Source organism: Toxotes jaculatrix, chromosome 21 (genome assembly GCF_017976425.1).
Source record: "Toxotes jaculatrix isolate fToxJac2 chromosome 21, fToxJac2.pri, whole genome shotgun sequence".
Classification (NCBI taxonomy): domain Eukaryota; kingdom Metazoa; phylum Chordata; class Actinopteri; family Toxotidae; genus Toxotes; species Toxotes jaculatrix.
In genome coordinates, this window is record NC_054414.1 from 1,342,120 (window position 1) to 1,367,623 (window position 25,504).

The 25,504-nt window shown below is 42.1% G+C and overlaps 2 protein-coding genes across 3 annotated transcripts; one reads left to right on the top strand and one right to left on the bottom strand.

Annotated features, from left to right (window-relative positions):
- On the bottom strand, positions 1 to 9,166 carry nrbf2b (nuclear receptor binding factor 2b). Of its 2 annotated transcripts, XM_041067457.1 has the most exons (5): positions 8,983 to 9,166; positions 7,019 to 7,103; positions 4,206 to 4,246; positions 3,259 to 3,971; positions 1 to 3,228 (listed from the first exon to the last, which is right to left on the bottom strand). In XM_041067457.1, exons 1-4 carry the CDS (start codon positions 9,073 to 9,075, stop codon positions 3,273 to 3,275), a joined length of 918 nt encoding a protein of 305 aa, XP_040923391.1. In that variant the 5' UTR covers positions 9,076 to 9,166; the 3' UTR covers positions 1 to 3,228; positions 3,259 to 3,272. The 2 variants fall into 2 exon arrangements, with proteins under 2 accessions (XP_040923391.1, XP_040923390.1); XM_041067456.1 differs by having other exon boundaries at positions 1 to 3,971.
- Positions 9,167 to 9,505: 339 nt separating this feature from the next.
- On the top strand, positions 9,506 to 14,305 carry LOC121175519 (NHL repeat-containing protein 3-like). The gene is made up of 3 exons (XM_041029301.1): positions 9,506 to 10,054; positions 11,012 to 11,214; positions 11,317 to 14,305. The coding sequence occupies exons 1-3, from the start codon at positions 9,796 to 9,798 to the stop codon at positions 11,914 to 11,916; spliced, it is 1,062 nt and encodes a 353-aa protein (XP_040885235.1). The 5' UTR covers positions 9,506 to 9,795; the 3' UTR covers positions 11,917 to 14,305.
- The last annotated feature ends 11,199 nt before the right edge of the window (positions 14,306 to 25,504 follow it).

Consider the following 25,504-nt stretch of genomic DNA (forward strand, 5'->3'; position numbering starts at 1 on the left):
TTGGGCCATCAAATGTTTTATTCCTCCTCATGATACCAATGAATACCAGCATGAATTATTAACTTTAAACCAAAACATAGGTAACACGTGGTTACAGTAGGCAGGTAAACCTGAACCTGAACTGGCCTTCAAATCCCCCCCCCCCCCAACACATACATGTCCCACACCACATGAAGAACACAGCTCTCACAGACAGCATTCTGTATTCCAGGTGGTAGAACAGAAACCCATCAGTCTTCCACACGATTAGTCCAAATCACACGATGTCACATAGAACAACACACTTCATCTGAAGGGAGAGAGAGACAGAGAGAGAGAGAGAACTGGTCTGGGTGTTGAGGTGAGAGTCCGATCCTTCAGCTGTGCGCACTTCTAAAACCATCTCAGCTCAAACCATCAGTTTTTCTCAAGTGAGTCTGCGGATCGTTAGCTGAAAATACAGCCAGTTAGCTGAACTCTTCTTTGTTCTCCTGATAATCAGGGCGAACCAAGCCATGAGCAACTGCAACCTTTCAACCCCCCAGTGGAGCAGTAGGAAAACTGCAGTGTGAAAGGTGAAACATGGAAGCCAGTGAGCAAACAGCTAATTTCCTTGGCAAGTATGTCGCATTTCCTGTAGCTGCTTCACAGTAAATACCTCAGAAAGCTGGAAGCTTTTAATGTGAAGCAGCAGCAGGAAACTGCACAGTTTTCATCCGTTAGTCAGTAAACAGTAAGGTTGGTATCTGTTTGGTATCAGAGCAAGACCCAGCTTTGGTTTTCAGGGGGTTTGAGACCATCACACGTTGGTCTCTGTCAGTTCTGCTACCAACGAGGTCTGTCAAAACCAGTTGTCCCCTGGTTGGAGTCCACAATGGAAACACAGGATCATGGCTTGGCTCAGCGTGGTCACAGCAGGCTTCAGATCCCTATTCTGATAAATGAGTTATGTCACACATGCAAGATGTGGGTTAGAAATTCGGTTCAAACAGGACTCTGAAGAGCTGAGATGATTTCAGAACCGCTGCGTTCAGTCAGCGTTTGTCTGGCTGGACAGTTTGGACAACCAGCCTGTCAGACACATGTCAAAAGATAGCTGCTTCTGTCCGTCTAGAGATCCAGAGATATGACTGCCACCAGAGTACAGAAAGATGTCCAAAGGCACGGGTTGGGTTTTGCTGAGAAGGTACAGAGTTCTGAAGAGTTTCTGAAGTTTCGGTTTCGGCTACTGTGGTTAACTCTAGCCGGCCAGCCGGCAGTTTAAGCTTTCATTTTGTCCTCCGGCCACTGATTCCGAGTGAGAGGTGACTCCCTTTAGCTGTGTATGAAGTGTGTCTGTCTTCGTGGTAATGCTGCGTTCAGTAGTCCCTAATGACAGCCACGATCAAAACAACCTGACCAGCTGTTCATACATTTCAATTCAGGAGTCCGTGAACGTGGATTCGTGTAAAGACCGGCAAGCTCTTCATTTACCCTCTGACATTTAACACGTAATGACTAATGTATGTTCAACATTCCACTGCAAATCAAAAGTCATGTCGATGAGAAAACAAACATGCTGCGAGACGCCGTGTCCTGCTGTAGCTTCGGAGAGCTGTGATCGCAAATGATGACAAAAATCATTTACTATGTTAGCTTTATTTAAAAAGAACATTATTTTCTACAGTCGTCCACGTGTCAGCGTTAGGCTCAGTCCCAATGCTGCCCCTTAGTAAGCAACATGGGTTTTAGTATTGAACAGCTGAAAGCTGAGGTAAGACCATCCTGAGTATTTTACCGTTGAAGACGTGGATCTGTCAGATTTTGTGAGTCCATGAGTGCGTACATGCATTCAGTCCGCAAGCAACACGGTCAACAAGTTGCCCCAAGAGCTTTTCTTCAACTAGTGTCAACATCCAATCACATGCTATCATAGATGGATGAGTAATCCAAACCTTTTTAGCCTCTTTTAGCTCATGGTTTTGGTTTTACTGCACATGTTATACATAGTTCAGTCTATGTGCTCTGATTGTGCCCCAGCAGTATGAAGTAAGTAAATTTCAATCAACTTCCTACAGAGCTATTCAGTCCTCTGTACAAGAACCAGCACAGTGTTCTTGCATGTTCACCTGATATGTTACCACTGCACGGCAAGGCACTGCAAATCAGTTTCCCCCTACAACTGCACTGCCACATGATGCAATGTATTATGTAACTCAAGCATGATTGATTAATGAATTCATTGTTCTACAAGCTCTACAAGTGAGTCAGACGTGTCTGTGTCTGTCTACAGGTCTGTCAGCTGATACACTCAGTACAGATGCTTTATAGTGAATAAGCTAATACATGCACAATCCCTGCTCTGCCTTCCTGTTGGAGAGCATTAAAGACATGAACTGCAAACATCCTGTTCCTGTTGCAAACCTTGACGACTGCTTCTGAGAACTCAAGTCAACTCATCAGTCTAGGTACATGCAGAGTGTGTGTGTGTGACTTTACACCTGACTCTTTTCCTCTCATCTGATCCAAAATCACACTGACAAAATCCCACCCATGTAATATCAAGACAAATGAATGCCATACTCATTTCATATTTACTAAACTAAATAGCTAACTAGTATTTCCAGCAGCATTTTTAAAGTTTCATCCATCTCCTGCTGACAGACAAGTGCAAAATATCATGGAAATGTTTGACCTGTGGATAAAAACTGCGATCGTTCAGCTTCACAACACTTATTCTGAGGCTCTTCCCAGAAATGACACTGACAAATCCACTTATTTCACAATAAAATACTCAGACAGTGTTTTGCCTCATTAGCTGTGTGTCATGGTCTTTGCTCAGCTGTCATTCAATGACACAAATATGGATGGATGGTGATCATTCTGAGGGAAGGTCTGTGAGACGGGGTTTAATGCTCTGGGGGAATAAAGAGTTGGGAAGTGCAACTTTAATTGTTTTTAAGGCCCGAGAAGGACCTTTCACACACACTCTGAAAAACATAATTCGGACAAGCTTAGTTATTTTCTTGAAGGTTCACACAGAGCTGACTGTGCTCCATGCTGATGCTGTACCTTTATGTTGGACGTAGGTTGTGTTGTATTAGTGGAACAGGTGTTATCACTCACCCTGATTACACCTCTTCTCCAGACTGTATGACATTGATTAACAGCTCCCTCACTCGAGCCTGTGGGGAGCTCATGTAAAACACGTGAACTCCAAAGCCACACTGGCTGAACCCTCCTGATTGTGTCTGTGTGTGTGTGTGTGTGTGTGTGTGTGTGTGTGTGTGTGTGCGCGTGAGCCGTGCGTCTTATCACAGTTTATCCCTGTCCAGTAGCTCCTGTAGTTCGTTCTGGATGTCCTCCAAAGGAGGCAGGTCATCCAGACACAGATCTTCCTGAGCTGGCATCTCCAGTGGCGGCAGCTGGGGGATTGCGATCTCCTTCCCCATGCTTTTCCTCTCCTGCCCACCCCCTGTTCCCATAGCGCCGCCTGCTTGCGGCAGCACCCAGAGCTCCGAGCGCTCCACAAAGTCCGCCGCCTCGACCGCCTCGGAGCGCAGCCGTGTGTTTTCCGATCGCAGCTGCTTGTTCTCCGCCACCAGGCGCTGGTTCTCGTCCATCAGGTGCTCGACCAGGCGGCGCAGGTCCTCGATGGTGGTTTGTTGTTCTTCCAGGCGAGTTTTGTCATCTTTGGTGGTCTTAGATCCAGGGCACGGTAGCGTCAAAGGCGTGCAGCCTCCAGTCTGCCGAGTCTGAAGCTGGTAGAGTAAGGTGTCATACTCTCTCTCCCTGATTCCTCCGTACTCGGCAGCCGGGGAGCCGTGGAAGCCGTGGGGCTGTAGCTGGCCTGCGGGCTGGGTTTGAGTAAGGAGGGCCTGGCTGCTCGAGGGCTGTACCGGACCAGGTCTGGCCTTTGTCGCCTCACGACGAACTTCTCTCTTCCAGCGCTCTTGGATCAGTCGCTGCTGTTTGATATGACTGTCCCTCTGGAGCTCCATGGACAAACGAGCCTACAGATACAAGTATCAATAACAGAACTCACAATCTGAACTACAACACGGACACAGAAAACTGATGCAAAGGTAAAGTTTCTGATAAAGAAAGAGCTCCTCATTAGATCTGGTGACTTCACACCCTTTTAGAGACATCTTTTCTAAAAAGGACCTATCAAAAGCGATGTTAGTGTTACACATATACACATACACACACACACACACACACACACACACACAGGTGGGCCTCACCTGTGCACACTCTGTTGTCTTCATTGTGTCAGTCAAAAGATCTGGGAGAGAGACAGAAACAGTACATACTTTACAATCACACACTGACTGATGTGGTGATGGCTTGGAGTGACTTTTCATAATACACAGTGTGTAAATAAAAAGTAAATTTTCAGTTTTCAAGTCATGAGAGGACATACTCCAATATGATAGCAACACTAAAACGGTTGTACCACAACCGTTTTAGTGTTATTTAGGCTTAATAAATTAGGGCGTGGTTACGTTGAGTGACAGCCCATAGACAGGCACAGGCGGTTAGCTCTTTGCTAAAGCATCGGCTGGGCTAGGCGGCTACATCCAGAAGCCTCCGGCTACCTCCAGTGGTTGACAGGGGCTGCAGTGTCCATGTTTGTTTGCCAATGTTCGGATAGGTTTTTGTGACAGTATGGCTTGTTGTAGTGTAGACCAGGGGTGTCCAAACTGTTCCACAAGGGGCCGGTGTGGCTGCAGGTTTTTGTTCAAACCAATGAAAAGCACACAGTGTGACCAATCAACTGTCTGAAGACTGAGATCAGTTGATTAAATGAGTCAAGTCTGGTGTGCTGCTGCTTGGTTGGAACAAAAATCTGCAGCCACACCGGCCCTTTGTGGAACAGTTTGGACACCCCTGGTGTAGACTGTACTAACTGACCGTCGAAGGAGTCTGTGTTGCAGATTTTTCGGTAAGTAAATTTCTCACTGTTTTACCTGGATGTTTGCACTAATTAGCATGTACCGGCATATTTTGCCGCTGGCTTATGACTTAATTGCCCATTTATGGTCGCTGCTGATACAGATAGAGGACCGGAGCAGCTAATGTTAGGAACGCTGTTGCGGTGTGTTCCGTGCTCTCAGAGTCCGTTTATTGTGGGAATACTAGGCTACAATTTTATTTCGTCTCATTTTTCTGTTTACAAAGTCCGACATTGCATGGACAGAGCAGCTCCGTCAGTTAGCGGCTGCTGTTGTTTGTGTGCTGCTGTAACTGTAAGTGGATAGTGGATGGAGGCAGCGGTGAAAGCCGGTAATCATTAATAATAATGTCAATAATAACCTCTCTATCTTAAACAGTCATGTTTAAAACACAGCAGCAACATTATGATCTCTGTTGTATGCTCTGTGTCGCGGTTGTACGGGGTCGAGCTAGTCGGGTCGGACTCGGGGACTGTCGTGTGGTGGATGTAGCTGCGTGTAGCTGCCGCTTAGCTTGTTAGCCTAGCTGATTAGCCTTAGGCTAGCTCGGTTGCTCCGAGCTAAGTGGCCGGGTTTTCGGCCGGTTGACCGCGGCTGACCCGTAGAGTAACCGCCTCTCCGCCAAATATGGAAAGTACACTCCCACTAAAATCCAAGATGGCGCAGCTCAAATGGCCATGGTTTGGTCACAAAACCGACTCCCCGAAACCAATGGGTGACGTCACGGGTGCTACGTCCATGTCTTATACAGTCTATGAGCAGCACTTGGTTTGGTCTTCTTTGGCTTAGTTTAACAGCAGCTGGCATCCATACATACCACATTACTGCCATCTACTGGAAGGTGCTTGATCCTCCTCAAAATTGATGGACAATTTTTGATATGTGAGTTATAAATTAGAGGCGTAGATGTAACTTGATATTTGTTTGTGAATAGTACTGAGACTATTTTAATACCATAATTACAACCCAGAGCAAGTCAAACGCCTGCTCAGCTGGACTGAGGTCAGGTGGATGACTCAGGCGGTGGAGAACAACCCACTGTTCAGCCATAAAAAGTTCTTGGTTGCTTCACCTGTATGTTTAGGTTCCCCAGATGCTGGAGGTTGAAGTGCAGGCCGAGGCTGACTGCATTATCCACCTCTTAGCCCAGTATGCAAACCACATGGGGTCCACAAGGGGGTCAGCGATTGTTTTTAGGTTGGACAGTCTTTCACAAGCCTTCAAGGCCACAGGGTTTAGACAGTTTTTTAGCATGCTCCTTGGCTTGGCATAGCTGTCTGAGTTCTGCAGTAAACCGTGGCTTGTCGTTGTTCTACTTTGGTCCTGGGCCCTGGTGGGAATACAGCTGTCATCAAAGAAGCTGATATGAGATGACAGTGTCTAATGTACTCATCCAGATCAGTTGGTGTGGTCTCTGAAAATGTCCCAGTTAATGCAGTCAAGGCAGGACTGTAGATCTTCACTGAATTCTTTTCAGCACAGACGTGGTACACTTAGGCTTCTGGCTATAGGTCAGGATTAGGTGAAATAGTGATCAGAAAAACCCAGAGTTTAACGAGGAGTGGCTCGACACGAGTCCTCGATAGTTGCGGTTCTGTTCTCTGGTGGGACAGGTAACATGATGTCTGAGCTCATGAAGGTCCCCTAAAATAACTGTGCAGTCTGGAATGTTTGTTTTCTATGGCAGTAATTTATTTGGCAAGTTGCATTTGTGCTGCACGCATGTGTGTGTGGGGCGATGTTCACTCCCTCGAGAGGGAATAAGAAAAATACGGTTTGATGTTTAGAGGAACAGAAAGACTAAAAAGCAAAAACAGAACAAAAAAAAAGAAGAAGAAGAACAGGAGCAAAATGCTGTGGCTGCTCTCAGTGGAGGAATCTTGCTTCTTAGATAACTTGTCAATCCCTGTTTCATTTCAAGAACAAAACAATGAAAAAAAACTAAAATCTGTAGGCACATATACTTCTGATTACTTTATGAAGATGTATACAGGAACTTTATCCAGAAAGAGACAGAATCCTGGATTAGTATGTGTCTTGATTTATTGTAAAACAACAGCTCTGTATGACATACAGTCCAGTATCAGTGTCATAGAACCCACCTGCTGCTTTTCCATGGCAGGAGATGGCCTCTTCATACTTTCCAGCCGCTACCAAACGGTCTGCCTTCCTGCTCTGTTGGTGAGCCTGAAGAGAGACAGACACATGGAGGGAACAAGGGGAATTTGTAAGCTTGTAGGGAGAGGGAACATGTTCTTTGTACTTGAAAAGACCTGTGAATGAGATAAGCAGTTAGGAAAATCTGATTTGGGTGTTTATGGTGCAATATAGCTGTGCTACTATAGCTACTTAAAGAGTATTGCATTATGGGTTATTTGTACCCCTATTACACTGCAAGGTTAGTGAGTGTTTTCACGTCATTCAGAGTTGATCAGCCTTAAAAGTGTCCTGTATAACCTGCAGGAGTTTCTGAAGGCTGTTGTCATATATGTCCTTCTGCCACAGAAAAGAAATTGAAACATGACATCTGAACTCACTCATACAGGCTTGTGCTCCTGTATGACTAGGCATTACCATCGCTGCACACAAGGCCATCCCAGCCCAGACTGTTTGGGCAATTGGCAGGGTACACCTGCCGGTTAAAAGACAGTACTTATGTATGTCGGGCAGGAAATCCAAAGTATGGGATCATTTCGAGAGAGTAAAGGACATAACATATGGCTTATCATTTCAAACATGTAAGTAGCCCAGCGTTAGGCATTTTTAGCATGTAAATGTTCAGATATGCTGGTTTTCCAGGCACATTCAGAGTCATCACTGCCTTTGCTGGTGTCGTTGTGGCTCCCTTTGTGTGTGAATTTGTGAAATTGATATTTTAAAGGGTCATTATAAGTAATTGTGTGTGGTGTAGCAAGATCTTGTTACAAGTTGTGTGATATTTGGAAGTATATCAACAAAATGTTCAGTCTCCTTGCTGGTTGCTGTGACACATTCAGAATCATTACTGTTTTTGCCTGTGTCATTCACAAGCGGCTCACTTGTTAAGAGGGCCATGCCAGAAAAAGTTTGAGAACCACTGGAATAGGGAACAGAGTTACAAGCTCTAAAATAAGAGTGGAAAAACTCTAAAAATATTCTTGTTGAGCAGTGGTAAGAATGACTTTTTATCCAGATGGTTTGGTGTCTGAGGAGACAGGAAATACTTTCAAACCAGCGGCAGGTGTCGTTAAAAAAACCTTCCAGGTTTTTCAAAGATTGCCAGGAATGTATTTTTTTCCAGAAAAAAAACCCCCAGATGCTCTTCTCTGTCATTTGAATCTTAGAGAGACAAAAAACGAAGGATAACCACCACTATCATCAAAACACCAAATGAGGGAATATCTTTGTTTCTCCTTCAGGAATCATTAACATTTTTTCCTAATTCTGATTGTTCTGGAAGAATTGTATTCATACCTCCAGTACAGTATCTGAAGCCTTCCCTTTCACTTGTCACCCATTGCCATATAATGGTGGTTGCTAATACTTCTAAATGTCTTTCTCGATAATAATGAATAATGAATATTGGACAACTTGTCTTCAGGACAATGTCACTGTCATCGCCCTTAATCGACTACAACGACTCGTCTTCGAGATTAAATAACAATGAGGTGGCATTTTTATTTCATTGTGACCCTGTGTGGCAGAGGCTGGGAGCACTGTAGCCACATCTTAAAATCACCTGCTATAACAGGGTTATCACCAAACGGCCTCGCAAACAAGTCAACTAGTAACACATTCGTTCTTCAATGATCAGTAACTTTTAACATTATATAGATATAACAAGAATAACAACAGCTGACAACTAACACACTAACTCCAGCTTCACACGTCTTTGTGCTCATTCTGTCGAGGACCAAACCATAATATATCATGTGTACTATGTCCAAGCTAGCAAACACGAACACGGTAAACAACGGAGCGGTTAGCCGCTAACTTACTATGGGAGCTAGCTAATGTAGCTTACCTATACAATCCCCTAGCTACATTAACGTTAGCCTATTATTGCAACATCGAGAGCGAAACTTACGAGGTTGAGCGGGCTGTCGACGACCTCCATGGAGTCAGTTCTTCGAAGGTTTACACTACATGAAAGGTGCCTCTGTCCCACACGGACTGTCATTCGCCCTGCGATGAAAAATCTTGAAAAAATAGTTATAAGAAAATTACTGTCAGGGAAGCACAGTCGCCTCCACAGCACAAGCCTGCGTCAACACGTCGTGACGTTACAGCCGCTACGGTCAGATGTTTTTGCTGCGTCAAGTTACCGGAAATAGAAGTCTTGTTCTAACATTAAAAGCCTTAAAAATGATAATAGCGTGAAAAATGTCGCTATAGTCTTAGAGCAAATGTTAACAAACACGCGCCGGCTTTGCGCAAACATGTTTATATTTCTTTACGCTTATATGAGTTTATTTAGTTTAGAAGTTGAGTCTGAATTCTTACTCGCCCAGATAACCTGACCAGTAGAGCACTAGCCAGGATTGATACTTTAGTGTTTATATTGAAAGAGTATGAACGGAAATGCCGTGTGTTATTCTGTCTCACTTTCTACACTGTTCTGTTTTCGTTTAGGGCTCAGAAGGAAGTGAATTCAACATTTTATGTGGTTAGTGGCTTTCAAATCACAAATATAGATAATTATATAGATTTTTAACATTATAGCATCTTAATACGTGACATTAACGGTATGCTTGTTTCGGAGCAGACTGTATAGCTAACGTTAGATGACTTCAGACAGTGTCCTCTCCGGCGGTGTTACAAACACTTAGATTTTAGCTAACGCCACCAGGATCCTGAACCAGGATACTGCACGAAGCCCGAGCCAGAAGCGAAAGCACAGATGCTGGTGAAAAAGAGAGGGCATACGTGTTTGATAGTTTCCAGTATGGCTTCGTTATTCCTGCTCATGATGGTGCTGTACGGCACCATTGGCACACAGCAGCCAGGCAGCTCCAGCCTCAGACATGACTACCAGCTGCTGGGCAGACCCCTGTACAAACTGGACCTGAGCTGGCCCAAGAACCCAGAGCTCTTCATCGGAGAGGTGTTCGGAGTGGCCGTCGACCAGTATGCTGGTGTTGTGTATGTGGCACAGAGAGGTAAATACGCAGGGTCACAGCTATAAAAGCAAACACTCATTTTGTTTCAGTTTGTTTATGCAAAGTGTTTTGTTTTGGTTTTTTTGCAATTTACATGTAGAAATAGCGTTTTAGATTAATAGGCAAAATAAACTGGAAATATTCATTCACATTTGTGAGTGTAAATCCAGATGTGAAAGCAGGTATTGAACCTTACATGTGTATTCTCATCTGAAAATGTGATTTGTGAACATTTACCTGTACTTAAAATTGTGAACCGAGCTTTACAAATGCAGCACCTCACATTTTAAAAAGACTTTTTTAATGCCAACTAACATTTTCAGATTTGTACTCTGATGGATAAATGTGCACTGGGATCTGTGGATGTGTATTGAGTTGTTTTATTACTTTTTATATCCCTGCACAATCTTAAATCATTCACTCATTTGCACTGAGATTTGCATTAGCAGACTTGTAGATCCTCTCCACTACTAGCTACTTTAGGGTTTATAAGCTGTAATTAATGGCTTCATTTGTGGTCAATAGATTATTTAGTGATACTTTGTAGACTGATTATAAGCCATTAATATGTTTGAGCTGCAAGTGTACGACGTGCTTACAAAGGAAAAGCTGCTTTAATAAGGCCTGATAAACTGTGCTTTATTAGAGAGTTATACCAAAATTGCTTTGGTATATAGTTGGTTTGATTCATGGTGGTGCAGTGGTTAGCACCGTTGCCTCTCAGCAAGAAGGTTCTAGCTTCAAATTTGCTGGCGTGGGGCTTTACTGTGTGGAGTTTGCATGTTCTCCCTATTCTACTGTGGGTTCCCTCCAAAGTCCACAGTCTAAAGACCCAGACTACATAAAGATTAGGTTAGTGGCAACAACCTAAATCTAGAAAAGGTGATGATCAGTTTGGTATAAAATGTGCTGCTGATGTTTGCTTCATGCTCCGCCGTGTGTTTGCTTTGCTCCCAGGTGACAATGTGCCCAAGGTGCTGGTGTTCACCACAGATGGAGATTTCCTCATGCCCTGGAACACAACCACCTTGGAGATGCCTCATGGGATATTTTTAGCAGACTCAGCCTCATCAAACCCCACTGTGTGGATCACAGACGTGGGGAACGGCCCGTATGGACACTGCATCAAACAGTACTCGCCATCTGGGAAGCTGCTTCAGGTAACAGCTTTGGTTTACATTAAAACATTTAGTGTGATACTGGATGTAAAATTAGAAACACAGTGTGCTGCTTTTTGTTGAGTATTTTCTTGTATGCATCAGGTGCTTGGTACACCAGGGAAGGCAGGCTCTGGGTTGAACCCTCTGCAGTTTGACCAGCCAGCTGAGCTCTTCGTCCACACCTCTGGGGAAATGTACATTGTGGACGGTGATGGGGGAATGAACAACCGCCTCATCAAGCTGTCTAAAGATCAGGAGGTGCTGTGGATGCATGGAGAGAAAGGACAAGGCCTGGCTCAGTTCTACATCCCCCACAGCGTGACTGTGGACAATGCCCAAAGGGTGTGGGTGGCTGACAGAGGCAACAAGAGGATCCAGGTCTTTAACTCCATCACTGGGGACTGGCTGGGGACGTGGGGGAGCTGCTTCACGGAGGACGCGCCCTACTCTGTCCGCCTGACCCCAGACAAGAAGTACTTTGTCGTCGTCCAGCTCAATACCAATCAGATTTCGCTACTGGACGCACCACCTGTGGGTTTAATCGGCCAGTGCCGAGTGGTCAGTGTGATCCAGCTGGCTGATGAAGTGAAGCCCCACCTGGTAGACCTGGACCTAAAGGCCGGGGCTCTGTATGTGGCTGAGATCGGAGCCCAGCAGGCTCAGAAATTCACCCCCTTCAGTCTGGGTGGGAGTTTTCTGTAGAGCCAAACTAGGTTTTAACCGAAGAATTTAAATGGCATAATAAATCAGAAAGCTGTGCCAATCATAAGCATTTACCAGCTAATTAATTAGAAATGCACTGAAAATGTTCACATGCATCATTATCTAATTTGTAATCATGTGATCCAGAAAAAAAAAAAAAAAAAAAATCACAAAACCATCTGAACATGGCTAACCAGGCTCTCAGGTGTCAGAGTACTGGGAAAAATGAAGCTCTTTTTCCCACTGTGGAGCCGTATCAGGGGAAAATAACAGAAATATAATGATTAAAGCAAATGATCAAACCAGATTCAGGCTGCTTTCACACATGAACAAGACATTATCCAGAGGAGCTGGCTGATGAAGTGACATACGTGTGAAAGCAAATGTCTGAATCAGTCTCCTGTTGGTGTGCTGCATATGTGAATGGGCAACTTCCAGACAACGTCCCGACCTGATTCTCTGGACGTTGTCCAGAGTTCATATGTGAAAGCGGCTTCTGAATCAGCGTGCACTCGTTATTAAAGGATCAAGATCAGAAAAACGTGGACAAGTCACTTCAGACAGAGGCTCCTGTTTATGGGCCTCCATTTCCCAGTCAGTAATCCATCCACGGTGGCAATTAATTTTTTTTTTTAAATCCATTTTGTCCTCTGACTAAGCAAATGCTGGTTTGACTTAGTGACTTAGGGACATATCACTGAACAACTATTTATTGATAAATTCAAATTCCAGTCATTAGTTTTAGGACAATAATAACAAAATAATATACATAAGTAAAGAAAACCAGGTTTCTTCACAATTATCTATAATTAATATTGCACATCACAGCATTGTATGATGAAATTACAGATTTAGTCATTTTATGCTACTCACAAAATGTATATATATATACACACATGTATATAAATGAATAAGTAAGTCAAACTAAATTTAAAAAAGTAAATAAAAAAAAAAAAGCTGCTCCAAAAATCTTATCGCTTCTCAGACGGCAGCAGGATGGTCTCACCCATATCGCCCATGCTACCGATGATGTCCTGATCGGTTTTAATCAGCTGCTGCAGAGCCTTCCCGTCCTGGGCCACACCCCTTTTGTGAAGTTTCCTGTTCGTATGCTTTCTGTCGTTCCTCCGTACAAGTTAACAAGAACTCATGAATTCAGCCTTCCTAATTTTCTGTCGAACGTGAACATATGTGTGATGAGTTTTTCATTGTTTTCTGCTGTTTTTATAACTTTTTTTTTTTTTAATTCCATTTTCTTTTCTTCACTGCAGACACTTTAAACCCTTTTGTGCTTTTTTGCCGTTTCAGCCTTTAAAGGGCCCCTGTGCAGTTTTCTTGTAAACAGATTAAAAAAAAAAATTGTATCCTTGTCAAGAGGATTTCCTTCCTCAGAAAACATCATAACCAATCAGATTGGTTAAGGCATTTTAAATTGATCAGTGTGTGGACACGATAAACAAAACAGGGATAATGCCACTAGGGGTCTGAAACTTCACAGGGGACCCTTAAGCCAGATTGTGGCCCTTTTGCGTGATTGCACATGTATACATGTGCAAAAGACGAGAACTGAATTGTTTTTGCACTGTTTAGTCTGAGTTGTCCGTAAATACCATTGAACCCGAGAGCATCCCATGATGCAGTGAATAAACACTGTGTACAATTGATTTTATTCTTTCTGGGGAAAAAAAAAAAGAAAAGTTGCCATGTTGTATGTGTACAGTTTCCTCTCAGTAATCTTGATGTATGAAATGATTTGTGCTTGGGTGTACATTTCCTGTGTTTACACAATCGCCTGTGTTCTGAGATGATCGTTACTGTGATAAATCGTACCGTGACAGTTGAACTGTTCTGTTGAAGTGAAACTCTGTTGTGATTTAGCTGGAGATTCAGGGAGGCAGTTTGTGGTCACTTGCTGCTGTTAGTTCAGCAGCTCTAACAGGGGCGGCATGGATTTTTTTTGAACAGCTGAGGGCATTAGCCAGCCAGGGGTGGGCTAATGAAAAGATCCTGTTACATTATGGGGATTGTAGGAGTTTGAGGACACTCTGGTCTCTGCTGCTTCAGTTGGATGCTTTCTGAGTGCTACACTAAATCACTGGAGTACACTTCTAATGAATATATGATTGATGTGTTAAAAACACATTCATTGAGGTTTCTATCTGGGAAACATTGTGTGATTGTTCTTTTGTTATATTTTAAATCACTTGATTTAGTTTAGTTTAGTAGTAGTAGGCTAGAAGTGATCCGGATGTTCCACTTCCTCATGTCTCCAGTCCTGGAAACATTCTTAATGAACGTCTTACTGATGTTAACAGAGCAGACTGTTGTTCTCATGATGTATAAATTATTGTCTTTGATAATAAACTATGTGTTTTTGTGGTGTCATATTTATTTTAAGACTCTTACCCTGACTTAATTTTAATATGAACAATTTTTTTTTTTTATCTGAAGGTGTGATCCCAAAATATCAGCCTCCAAAAACAGTTGCTTGTAACACACCAATCTACAGCAACCGTCTCACTGGTTCCCATGATGCATTTTTATTTCCTGATATATTTTTAAATATAGTGTTCTATATTGAGCTGAGGCTGTAATATGTAAAAGAGCCAGACTGTTTGGTTTAGATGACATCATTTTCCGTGTGTACACTGAAATGTGGATGCATGCATCTCTTTCCGTACAACAGCGATGATGTTATTTTGTTTGTACATTGGTGCGGTGATGGAAAATGCATCTTCAACCTTCCTCCAATAAAAACGAGTAACATTCAAATCTGTTGTACAGTGTGTACTTTTAGATGTGGGTTTCAGAATGGGAGTGTGATGACGCATGTATGTACGATTTGTTGAAAAAGTTCAGTTTGTTGTAGATGAAGTTTTATTTTTAATTTTAAAGTCATTTTATTTGAAGTCAAATTTTATTTCTTTATTCACAGATGACCCCGCAAAAGCTGGGCTGATTTCAGACAAATTTCACTAGTTAACATGTATGACAGGTGGAGCACTACTTTTTATTTGCTCTGTTTAACCTACAAAGGAGGGACGGTCTGCAAAATTTCAGTGTACCTGAGTATAATGACAACAAAGATCATTCTATTCCATGATAAAGGTCTATGATTTTACTCTGAGGTTAAAGCTGCCTTTACCCTAAATGTCTCCCACGCAAAACATCACATGCAGTGACATGGGTTCCCTGGACATGGACAGGTGAGCATCTATCCTCAAAATGAAGGAAAAGAAAGCTTGACGAGAACCGTGCCTCCACATATACTGATGACTGTTAATCCTCCTTTCACAGAATTAGTCAGTACCACTAGATGGAGCTCAGTGCATACCCGTTTATACTTCCTGCTCATATCTTCCTCCATGAGGAGACAAATCATGATTTCTCTTCACACTCTTCATGATTAACTGTTGACTGAACTATAGGAGGAGTAGTTTCACAATGTTGACTCCCTTTAAACGTAAACCCCATCTGCTAAAAACTATGCACACATACAGTTTAAGCACATAAAGGTTTGCTAGTGAGTATGTACTGGCTTCCATTATTATACTTACATGGCAAATTCTTTGAACTGGAAACTGGCAGATAATAGTTTGTCAACCAGCTTTTTCTGTTTTTTTTTTAAATATGAGACACATTTGAACATAATATCTTGTGTTAAATATATCACAATAGATTTGAAATGTAAGAAATGTACAACGTATAAATCTTAATTCAGTTGTATCCAAGCAGCATCTATAGCCTACAGCCCATTTAGAGGTTAACTCCCAGAACATCAGCCTAGCCTACATAGATCAGTGTTTCCAGTTGCCCTGCTCGGCCCTCAACACTTTGTGAGAGGAACTTTGTAGGCGTTGATGCAAACAACAGACAAATGTGAACTGAGTCACGACTCATTGGATAAAAGAACTGGTGAGAGATCTATAGCAGGCAAGCTAACCCTAACCCCAGAGGCAAAGGGTTAAAAGTGAGACAAACAGGTTGTCTACATTGTTTGAATGTGGTCAGGTCAATCAGTTTATGTTTGTGTTGAACAGCACAGGGGCATAATTGTCAGGATGGGCAGCCAGGAACATGAGGGAAGACCCAAATGCAGAAACCCCAGGACAGACAGATGAGTAAACTATAAGTCTCTGACTTAAAATCACTGGAAGAGTCCAGAGCCAGAGAACTAAACTTAAGTAACTAAAATTATCCATGAAGGAGGGAAAAGGGCTGGAAACATAAAATACAAGGCACACTCCAAAAGTCCTTACTTAAGAGCAAAGTGCAACCAAGGTAAGTTCGTGAGGGGAAAACACAAGGCACAGGTACAGGAACAAACATGGGGAGTAGACTCAGGTACAAACACAGACAAGCTGACCAAGGCACAGGGGAAGCAACAAGACCAAGGGGTAATGGGCAACAGGTGAAACCAATTAAAAAAGGAGGGAAACCAGACAAAGACAGGCAGTACAAGACCAGACGCATAGGGACAACTTCAAAATAAAAGAAGAAATACACAACCAAAACTGAGGAGACAAAAAGAATAACAAAATAGGAACTACTAGCAGAACTTAATAAACTAAACCAGAGTCCAAAATGGGCTGTAAAGGATTCAACAAATGTCCAAGAAGAGTTCAAAACAAAACATGATCATGACAGTAAGGCTAATCCAATCCTGGGCAGTCTTTTTATTTCAGATATTTATATGCAAAGGTTACCCGCCTGGCAATAAAATTAAAAATATATGGGGGTGCCTCATTTTAACATGAATTCAATTCAACTGAACTGAAAGAATAGCATTTCGATTTTCTCTGAAAGTTTATTAGTCTGACATTGGATGGATGGAATTCATGTTAGCTATCTAGTTGACTCAAAAGCATGGCCGTCTAACTAGCCAGCTGGTTAACTCACTCCAGTGAAACTAAGTAACTGGCATCATGATGGACATCCACTGCTTGATGTAGCATAAGCACACAGGATCTAATAGTTAGCTATTAGCTGTTTCACGCTTTTTTAGCTATTGGCTGTTTCACCACGTAGGTTGGTGACCTCCATGGTGGGTATGGCCGTGTTTAGCTTAGCTAAATTTGCTGGATGATAACGCTAACGGTTAGAGAACTAGACAGAATTAGACTTCGCCACATTTTACTCAACCACACTTTACTGAACTTAGGGGGGAAAAAAATCAGTCAGCAGGCTGTTTTAGGCAATAGAGAAAGTTGGGGAAGGTCTAATTTTTAAGTCACATCAGGAAACCAAAATTATTATACACAAATACAGCAGAAATTTTTTTATTAAATCAATTATTAAATTTTAAAATTTGTTTTGTGGCCTCTCTCTCTCTCTCTCTCTCTCTCTCTCTACATATATGTAAATAGCACCATCGAGGACAGATGTATTGCCTCTAAAACTCGATGGAAAAACCCCCCGGCTCAGTGTCTTCCCCAGCTGATAATACTTCTGTGCGTGTATCTGAATGCAGTGCTTTCAGTTGCAGAGGAGTACTTTTACATTGTGGTACTGGTGCCAAGTCTTCCACCACTGACTATATGACAAAAGTCATTGAGGTCTTTGTGGGCCAAAAGCTAAATGTATGGGCTGGCAATCATTTGGGAAGTTACAAACTTGGTGCTGTTACTTATTCAAATTCAAATTCAAATTCTTTTCCTTTAGAAAAAAAAAATCATGTTATCTGAAAATTGGTAGGTACTGGTAAATGAAAATAAAACATAATAAAAAATATATATTTATGTAATCGTCAGTTTTGATTACTTCATTCTTCTGCTTGTACTGAAGCTGTACAATGATGCTATAGGAGACTGATTTGCTCTGTGTTATGCAGCCCAACCAACTTCTGTTAACATCCTGTTTGTGTGCTGTTCTGTCATTGTGTAGTTAAGCCTGACCATCAGGGGGCACCACTTGACAAACTCTGGCTCTGAGAGTGCACCACACATGGTGTACTCTTTTATATAGCCACTTTAGAAGGAGCACCTGTACACCTGCTTGTTCATACAATCAGTCAACCAATCATGTAGCAGCAGTGCGATGTGTGACATCATGCAGGTACAGGTCAGGAGCTTGAGTTAATGTTCACCTTGTTGAGGTCAGAGGAGATGGTTAGAGCCACATCACAAGGTGATGCAGTTTCTCTAAGTTTTATCAACATGCAGCTCTTCTGTTGTGAATGTCCTTCTGTCATCCTGCTGCTGAACACAAGACATGTGGCAACAACATGCACACCATAAAGAAAAAGAATACACAGTGTGTGACATGGTGGCACCATTTGTGGGTTTTGTGCCCTTTCCATAAAAACCTTTCTTTACAGGATCACTGGAACTTGAATGAACTCAGTTAAAATCTTCATCTGCAAAATAGTAACTGTAGCTGATTAATACATGTGATGGTGTAGAAAGTACAATATTGTTCTGAAATGTACATTAGTGGATTAGAAATAGCATGAAATGTTATTTTCTGTTATTGGTGGCATGAATATGTCCCAGAAAAATGTGTCTCTCCTCTGTGTTCCAGACCACCTAACCGCAGGAGGTCCAGACCTGTCAAACAGAAATCGACGAGTTTGTGTTTTTGGAAAAGAGCATCATCCTCCTACACCCTGTCTTCCTGCTGCAGGTACCTCTGCCATTTCCTGCTCACTCCGCAGCTGTCCAGGATTTCAGTGTCCGTACTGTCATTCCCGTCGACAAAGGAATGCGAGTGTAGGAGTGGGTCTATTCTAAACACCAGGATGGTCACACCGACACACACTTTCCCCGTCCACCTCAAACTTTCTCCATCACGCGCGCTTTCCCTTCCTTTCTTCACACTCACTCACTCTTCACACAGCTTTTGTTCTCCTGCGGTCTTCTTGTTGTCCTCTTCCTCTATGGTTTCTGCCTTGCTGGCTGTTTTGCTGACAGACTGCAGCTGGATGTCATGGCTGGGATAGAGGCGGGATCCTGAGTGTGTAGGCTGGCCTTTAGAGTCCCCTCTGCATGGGGAAAGCCCACACAACACTCCCACACACCTTTACCCATACACCCAGGAGGGATTCCAGTGCCACAAAGGGCACTTCCTTGTTAGGTGCATTCATTTGTTAAATGCATCTCATTAAGGATTCACAAGACTTTTTTTAAAATGTCTTTTGACTGAGGAAGAGGGAAAGAAATGCTGTTATTCTTAGCCAGTGGTTAGTATGAGCCAGTATTTAATGGATAAGGTTAGTGATAATCTATATTTGTTTTAACTCCAAGTCCATATGTTTTCCTCAGGGCCACTGAGGACACTGATGTCCTGGCTGCTTGGAATGCCTTTAATGTTAAAAAATAAAACCGTAACGCTTAATTTTACTGCTGTTCAAATTGCTAATGATATTCTAGGGGGTTTACTAAAAGGAACTACGTAATAAAATTCGAATTATCAGGAAAACAGACAGCTGTTTCAGTTAGAGGTTAGTCAGCTGTGTTTGGTTTATAAGTTTTTGATTTTCAGACATTTTTCTGAAAGAACTCAATTTAAATACACCTTACAGTAAATAAATTGTCAACAGCTCACTGTTGACAATTTACACAAATTGTGTAAATTAAAAGAAGTAAATCTTTCAATAGATCACAAATAGATAATATAATTTAATAATTTAAAAAAAGGCTCAGTAATTTCCCAAAACAGCTTTCCACTGTAGTCTTTAGCAAACAGGAGGAAATAGCACAGTGGGGACTATTTTCAGCAGAGGATGAATACACATTTGGTGCCCTAATGAGTATTTTTTCAATAGTTTTTTGGCAACAACGGAGCTCTGTGTCCCAGAGGGATGAGATATATCAGGACGTGATACACGAAGAACTGTCCCTGTGAACTGGATACATTCTTTGTTGGTTTAACAGTCAGAAAAATACAGAATAGCACCAGCTTTATCCCTGAACTCTTTCAATTTAACAATTTTTGTGCAATGTGTGATTTGAAGGTGATGGGTGAGCACATTATTATTAACATTATCACAGACAAGACGCTTTTTGACCACAAAGAATTACAACGCTTTCCCATGACTTTCCGATCAGAGGGACCTGCATGTCCACACCTCCTTTGTGCTTTCCTCTGCCAGCCGCTAACTGGCTTTCCGCTGCAGCAGAAAACTACAGGCAAGGAAATTATCGCTGCTGTGTCGTCATTCCTGTCTTGTCCTGCCCAGGAGACAAAAGACACCCTGAGATGGACGACACAATGCTGTGTCTGTGGGACGACACTCTGACAGCCCCTTTCTGTTCAGAGATGTGGAGCATCACTAGATTTTAATCGGTCTCATGACTCCAGAAACTTTAATAGACATGCAATTTGAGATTTAAGAGATTCAAGAACACACATACACTGTAGAGAAGGTGTTCTTAGGTCTGAGTTGCTAGTAATCGACTTAAATGCTGAAATACATGAAATACATTACAGTTTGTTTTTTTATTGCCAAGACCCATTTCTTGAATGGTGCTCCATTTCCCAAAACTCTAAAAACAAATGCATAAATTTGCTCACTTGTCTTCACAAACCCTCCACATCAAAACCAAACTCTGCCTTCAGGCGCCACACAAAAGCCATCAAACACACATACGCAAAACAGTCACTGGTCAGATGAGTTCAGGTCACTAATGTAAAAACCTGTTACTGTAATGAATGAACGCTGCTTATGATTTTCCCCCAGAACGACCTCTTTACATGATGAACACAATATAAAGACACCACACGTTAATTCCTCAGTGTTCTGTCGTCAAATACAGCGGGTAAAATATGTATTGAATACGCCAGCATTTTCCTCAGTAAATATATTTCTAAAGGTGCTATTGACATGAAATGTTCACCAGATGTCGGTAACAACCCAAGTAATCCATACATACAAAGAAAGCAAAACAAAAGAGTTCAGAAATTAAGTTATGTGTAATAAAAAGAAATGACAGGGAAAAAGTATTGGGCACATGAAGGAAAGCCAAGACACCAGCTGAAATCTATCAGTAATTAGAAAGCAATCCTGCCCCTCGTCAGTGCACATTAATACCAGCTGGTCCAGTCCCAACTGGTAGCCTATAAAAAGGGGTCTCATTACCAAGGTGTCACACAAGAAACAACTCGTAATGGGTGAAAGCAAAGAGCTCTCTCAAGACCTTTGCAACCTCGTTGTGTTGCAAAACATATTGATGGCATTGGTTACAGAAGGACTTCTAAATTTCTGAATGTTCCAGTGAGCACTGTTGGGGCCATTATCTAGAAGTAGAAAGAACATTGTTTCACTGTAAACCAGCCACGACCAGGTGCTCCTCACAAGATTTCTGACAGAGGAGATTAGTTGTTAAAAGATTAGTTGTCCAAGAGCCAAGGACCATTTGTGGAGAGCTTATTTTACCAGCTGTATACTGAAACTGAGTGAAAAAATACAATGCATGTAGGGGTCTTCCACCACCATGCTGAAAAAGCATAGGAGAATATGCAGGTGGAAGGGTGTTGCTGTATCAAATGCATCCTGCTGGAAACTGACATTGTCACAACATGACAAAGCAGCATGCCTGTTGTGGTTGTGCTGGCTCCCTCTGGTCTAATCCATGCACTTCTCTTACTTACAGTGAGAAAAAACCCAATCTTTAATTAAAATGTGTTGAAAATAAAAAGGTAGCCCTGTCCACTGCAATGCCACTGGGCCCGAACCTACATCCAAGTTTTTAAGTACTTGCCAACATATTTTTTTTTTTTTTTTTGCAGAAAATACCCCCAAAAACACACAATGCACAAAATGCTAATTCCTAGAAATCCACCTGCAATTTCAACAACTTGCTCTAACCTGAATGACTATAAACATTGTAACAATAACAGCTGCTGTAAGAGTTACAGTAACCACAATGCTAAACTTTTTCGGACCATTGGCATCATCCTCTGCAGATCTCTAGAAATCTCCATGACAATACTGAGGAGAACACAAATGAAAATTTTGATCTGATGGTGGGAAATTGACAGGTCAGAGGGCCATCAAAAGAATATCCCATCTATCCGGTAGCTGTGTGGAGGTATCTTGCTCTGGACCAATGTGTAAAAGGGGGGGGATCAGGGTGGATTGACAGTTTGCCTCTCAGAGAGGGCGGGGAAAGCAGCAGGGGGCAACAGGACACATGGAGCTGCAAGCTGGGAGGAAGCATGGTGTAGTAGTACTGACTGTCACCTGGGAGACAGATGGCTCCCATACATGGAGTGCTGGGACGTCGGTGGGAGTACAGCGTGGTGCTGAAAGTGCACTTATATTACAGTTTTTCACAACTGCAAAGATACATTTCCTGATACCTTCCACACTTTCCACAAAACAGCCATTACACACTACATCAGAAAATGGAAAACATAGTGTTCAGGGCTGGTAGCTCCAGAAAAAAAAAAAAAAAATCCATTTAGATTTTTAGTTATGCATTTCAACTTTTCTGCTCTCATGCTATCTTCTTTTGCTGTTCTGAGCTCTGTCAACCCCCAGCACTCGATGTTAAGGTGTTAAAGCTGATTCAGGTCAGTGGGAAACTGTTCTGTCAGTCGGCCTCAGGCTGGCAAGTTATTGTGGCAATGAGGTGGCAGATGTGGCAAATATTAAGGTGGACATTTGGGTCCAAATTTTCTACCCCGGGTGCAGGGGTGTAATGGGGGGCGGGTGTGTGTCGTTCCTTGGCAGAAGCACTGCATCAGTTCCTGTCCCTGGTTGAACATTAACAGGCTTTCCATCACAGGCTGCCACTGTTGAATGGGAGTGAATGTAGCTCCAGCTCTCTGCTGCATCCTGAGGGGCCCCCGCTGGGGCACTTACAGGAGACCGCCAGTGTCTGATCATCACGGAGCTTAAACAGGATCCTCTGTCTTTGTTGTGTCTGGACGGGGGGACAAGACAGGGCTGACGACACGTCAACCATTAACTGCCTCGTCTGTAGTTTTCTGGCCCGGTGGGAACTCAGTCAGTGGTGGAGGGAGAGGAAGTGCAGAGAAAGTATGGAGGTGGATTAGAAGCGTTACGCCGAACTTTCAAGCAACTGTCATCAAATTGTGTACAAATCACATATAATGTTTAGTGCAGCTATTTTCTTAAGGATGTTGCAGTCTGCTCATTATGTTCTCGTTATTGGAATTACAGAGAATCTTATTATATAAGCCTTATATTATAGACACCATAAAGTCCTCTGTACAAACTTGTAATTTGGGTAATGTGAATAAAAATAACTTGCCACAATAAAAACAAACTTCAGATTTAGAATTACTGTCCTTGAACATCAGTTTCTTTTTTGTCTTTTTACTGTTTTCTTTCCTTTTTGTTTTTCATCCCATATAATAATTGAAAAACCTTTAGAAGTTAAAAAAAAACAAACCTGCTCAAAAACAATTCTTGTCAATAAAAGACAATCATTTACAAAGAAAAAGATTCTTTAAATAAATGTTATGTGTATATTAAATGTACTTGCACCTAATTGTGTTAGATTTGTTACCAAAACCAATTTTGTACGGTTTCAGTATATAGGACATTATTTATTTGAAAAAAAGAAAACATTTTTCGGTGGACACAAAATGAATGAATGATGGATGAAGCGTAACAAAAGTCCCGGTGATGAGGACGGCCTTGTAGTCCGTGTCTCAACCACAGGCTCACCTAGGTCATCAATCTCTGGGTGTCTTTGTTCTTCGGAAAGGGACAAGACAGGAGTGACGACACTTCAACCATAATGGCCATGTCTGTAGTTCTTTACTCGACTGAGGAAGGAAAGTGCAGGGAGGAAAGGAAGTACGGGAGGTGCAGTACACATGAGAAGTCATTTTCACTTCTGGCAACAAAGAGTGTGCTGAGCTAAGCCCTATGTTGCAAATCCTGGAGGAACAGTCAGACATGTTCGAGAAGTTGCTGGTTTGTCTTCTTAGTCAGACTCAGAGGGGAAAAGGGTTTCAATTTCACCTCTGTGCCTCAGGTGTTGAGGTAAATCCATGGTATATTAGCCTAGCTTAGCATTAAGAACAGAAGGGGACACAACTGTTTCTTTTCTGTCTGTGAGCCAAAAGGTAAATGTAAATTTATTTCATTTGTATGGGACGACACTCATGGATTGACAGAACAAGAAGAAACTGTAAATTAGCACAGAAGGCTAATTTTCCTTTTTTTTAAAAAAAAAAAATTTGGCTTGATATTAAAAGAGAAAAAAAAACATGTATTTTCCAAATCTAAGATCCTTAGTCTGTTTCTTTAAAAGAAATGGTTCAGCATTTTGAGACGCACACTTAGCACAAAGACTGGGAGCAGGAGAAAACATCTAGCCTGCTTGTGACTAATGTTAAGAAATAAAATACCTCTGAAGATCACTGACTAGCATGTTATCTCTGAGATTAATCTGGATGTAAACAGAAACAGGAAAATGACAGTTATAGGGGGAGTTAGATGCTGGACTTATTTATGGGCATGCCATAGCAGAGAGCAGTGACTGTGAGCATCCTTGATCAGTTTTGTTATGACTGTGAGGTTACCAGAGGCATGTGCTACGAAGCAGGTTTAACATACCCATGTTATTTCTTCATTTTCTGGCTTCACTGAGCCTAACACTGGACATCCTGGATCACCTGCATCACAAAGCTCAACTGACTCAGTTAATGGAGTTGTTAATCGCAAGCATCACCATCAGAACCACAAATACTTGTACAAGCACTTAATATGATATGAAAAGAAACTGTGATACATGCAGGTATTGTAAACATCTTTTGTCCCTGTTGAGATCCTGTAGGAAGGAGTTTTTCGTGTGATCTGATTGGTCAGTAGTCGGGGGCCGTTGACAGGTTTTGAATCTGCTCTGGAGCAGGTTAGGTGTGCAGGTTAAGTTACCATGGCAATGTAACTCAGAAAGAAGTGAACCACCATCGTAAACCTGAAAACTCAGGGTTAAGCGTAAAATAACCAAGCACTCAGCAAGGTGAGGCAAGTGCCAAACAGGTAAAACGAAAACCAGGAAACTGGGAAAATTCCCAGGAAAGCTAGGAGAGTCAGCTGAATGTTTTACTGCTTATTCAAAGTCACTGAGCCGCCCTTAAACCATTAACCTTTTCTGTGGTTTAAGGTTGTGTATGTGCAGCTCTCAGATGTGAATATATTTATGTACTGAATGTAGATCAGAACAATGGTGAAAAACAAGGATCCCACCGAGGGAAAAATAAAAAGGATACCAAAAAGCCCTGCTATAAAAGCCCGTGAGGTATTGATCGCTGATAAGTTATGACCAGCGTGTATTGATCCAGCAGGACATGTTGTCTGTGGTGGAAAGACAAAAGAGACATGCCCTCAGCTCTGACTATGAATACTTCAGGACAGAACAAAAGAAATAACAAAGGCCTCTTTTTTATCATTAAATTGACTATCAAAATTTCTCTCAACTTGTGTCTCAACAACTGATTAAAAAAAAAGAAAGAAGAAGAAACATTTCTTGGTGTCCATAAGTTTTTAAGCACAAATAAGCCATGATGTCTGTAGTGCATGACCCATAGAAATAAGTTATAGGAAGTAGGTATTGATCAGGCCTATTTTGCGACCGCAGGACATTAGGAGAATGTCACGCTGTCCATCTGC

Coding starts and splice junctions, on each gene's coding strand:
- nrbf2b (XM_041067457.1), bottom strand. CDS start 9,075: ATGACAGTCCGTGTGGGACAGAGGCACCTTTCATGTAGTGTAAACCTT. Junction 4,247..7,018: donor CTGCCATGGAAAAGCAGCAG/GTGGGTTCTATG, acceptor TCTCTCTCCCAG/ATCTTTTGACTGACACAATG. Junction 3,972..4,205: donor AGACAACAGAGTGTGCACAG/GTGAGGCCCACC, acceptor TTGTATCTGTAG/GCTCGTTTGTCCATGGAGCT.
- LOC121175519 (XM_041029301.1), top strand. CDS start 9,796: ATGCTGGTGAAAAAGAGAGGGCATACGTGTTTGATAGTTTCCAGTATG. Junction 10,055..11,011: donor TGTGTATGTGGCACAGAGAG/GTAAATACGCAG, acceptor CTTTGCTCCCAG/GTGACAATGTGCCCAAGGTG. Junction 11,215..11,316: donor CATCTGGGAAGCTGCTTCAG/GTAACAGCTTTG, acceptor TGTATGCATCAG/GTGCTTGGTACACCAGGGAA.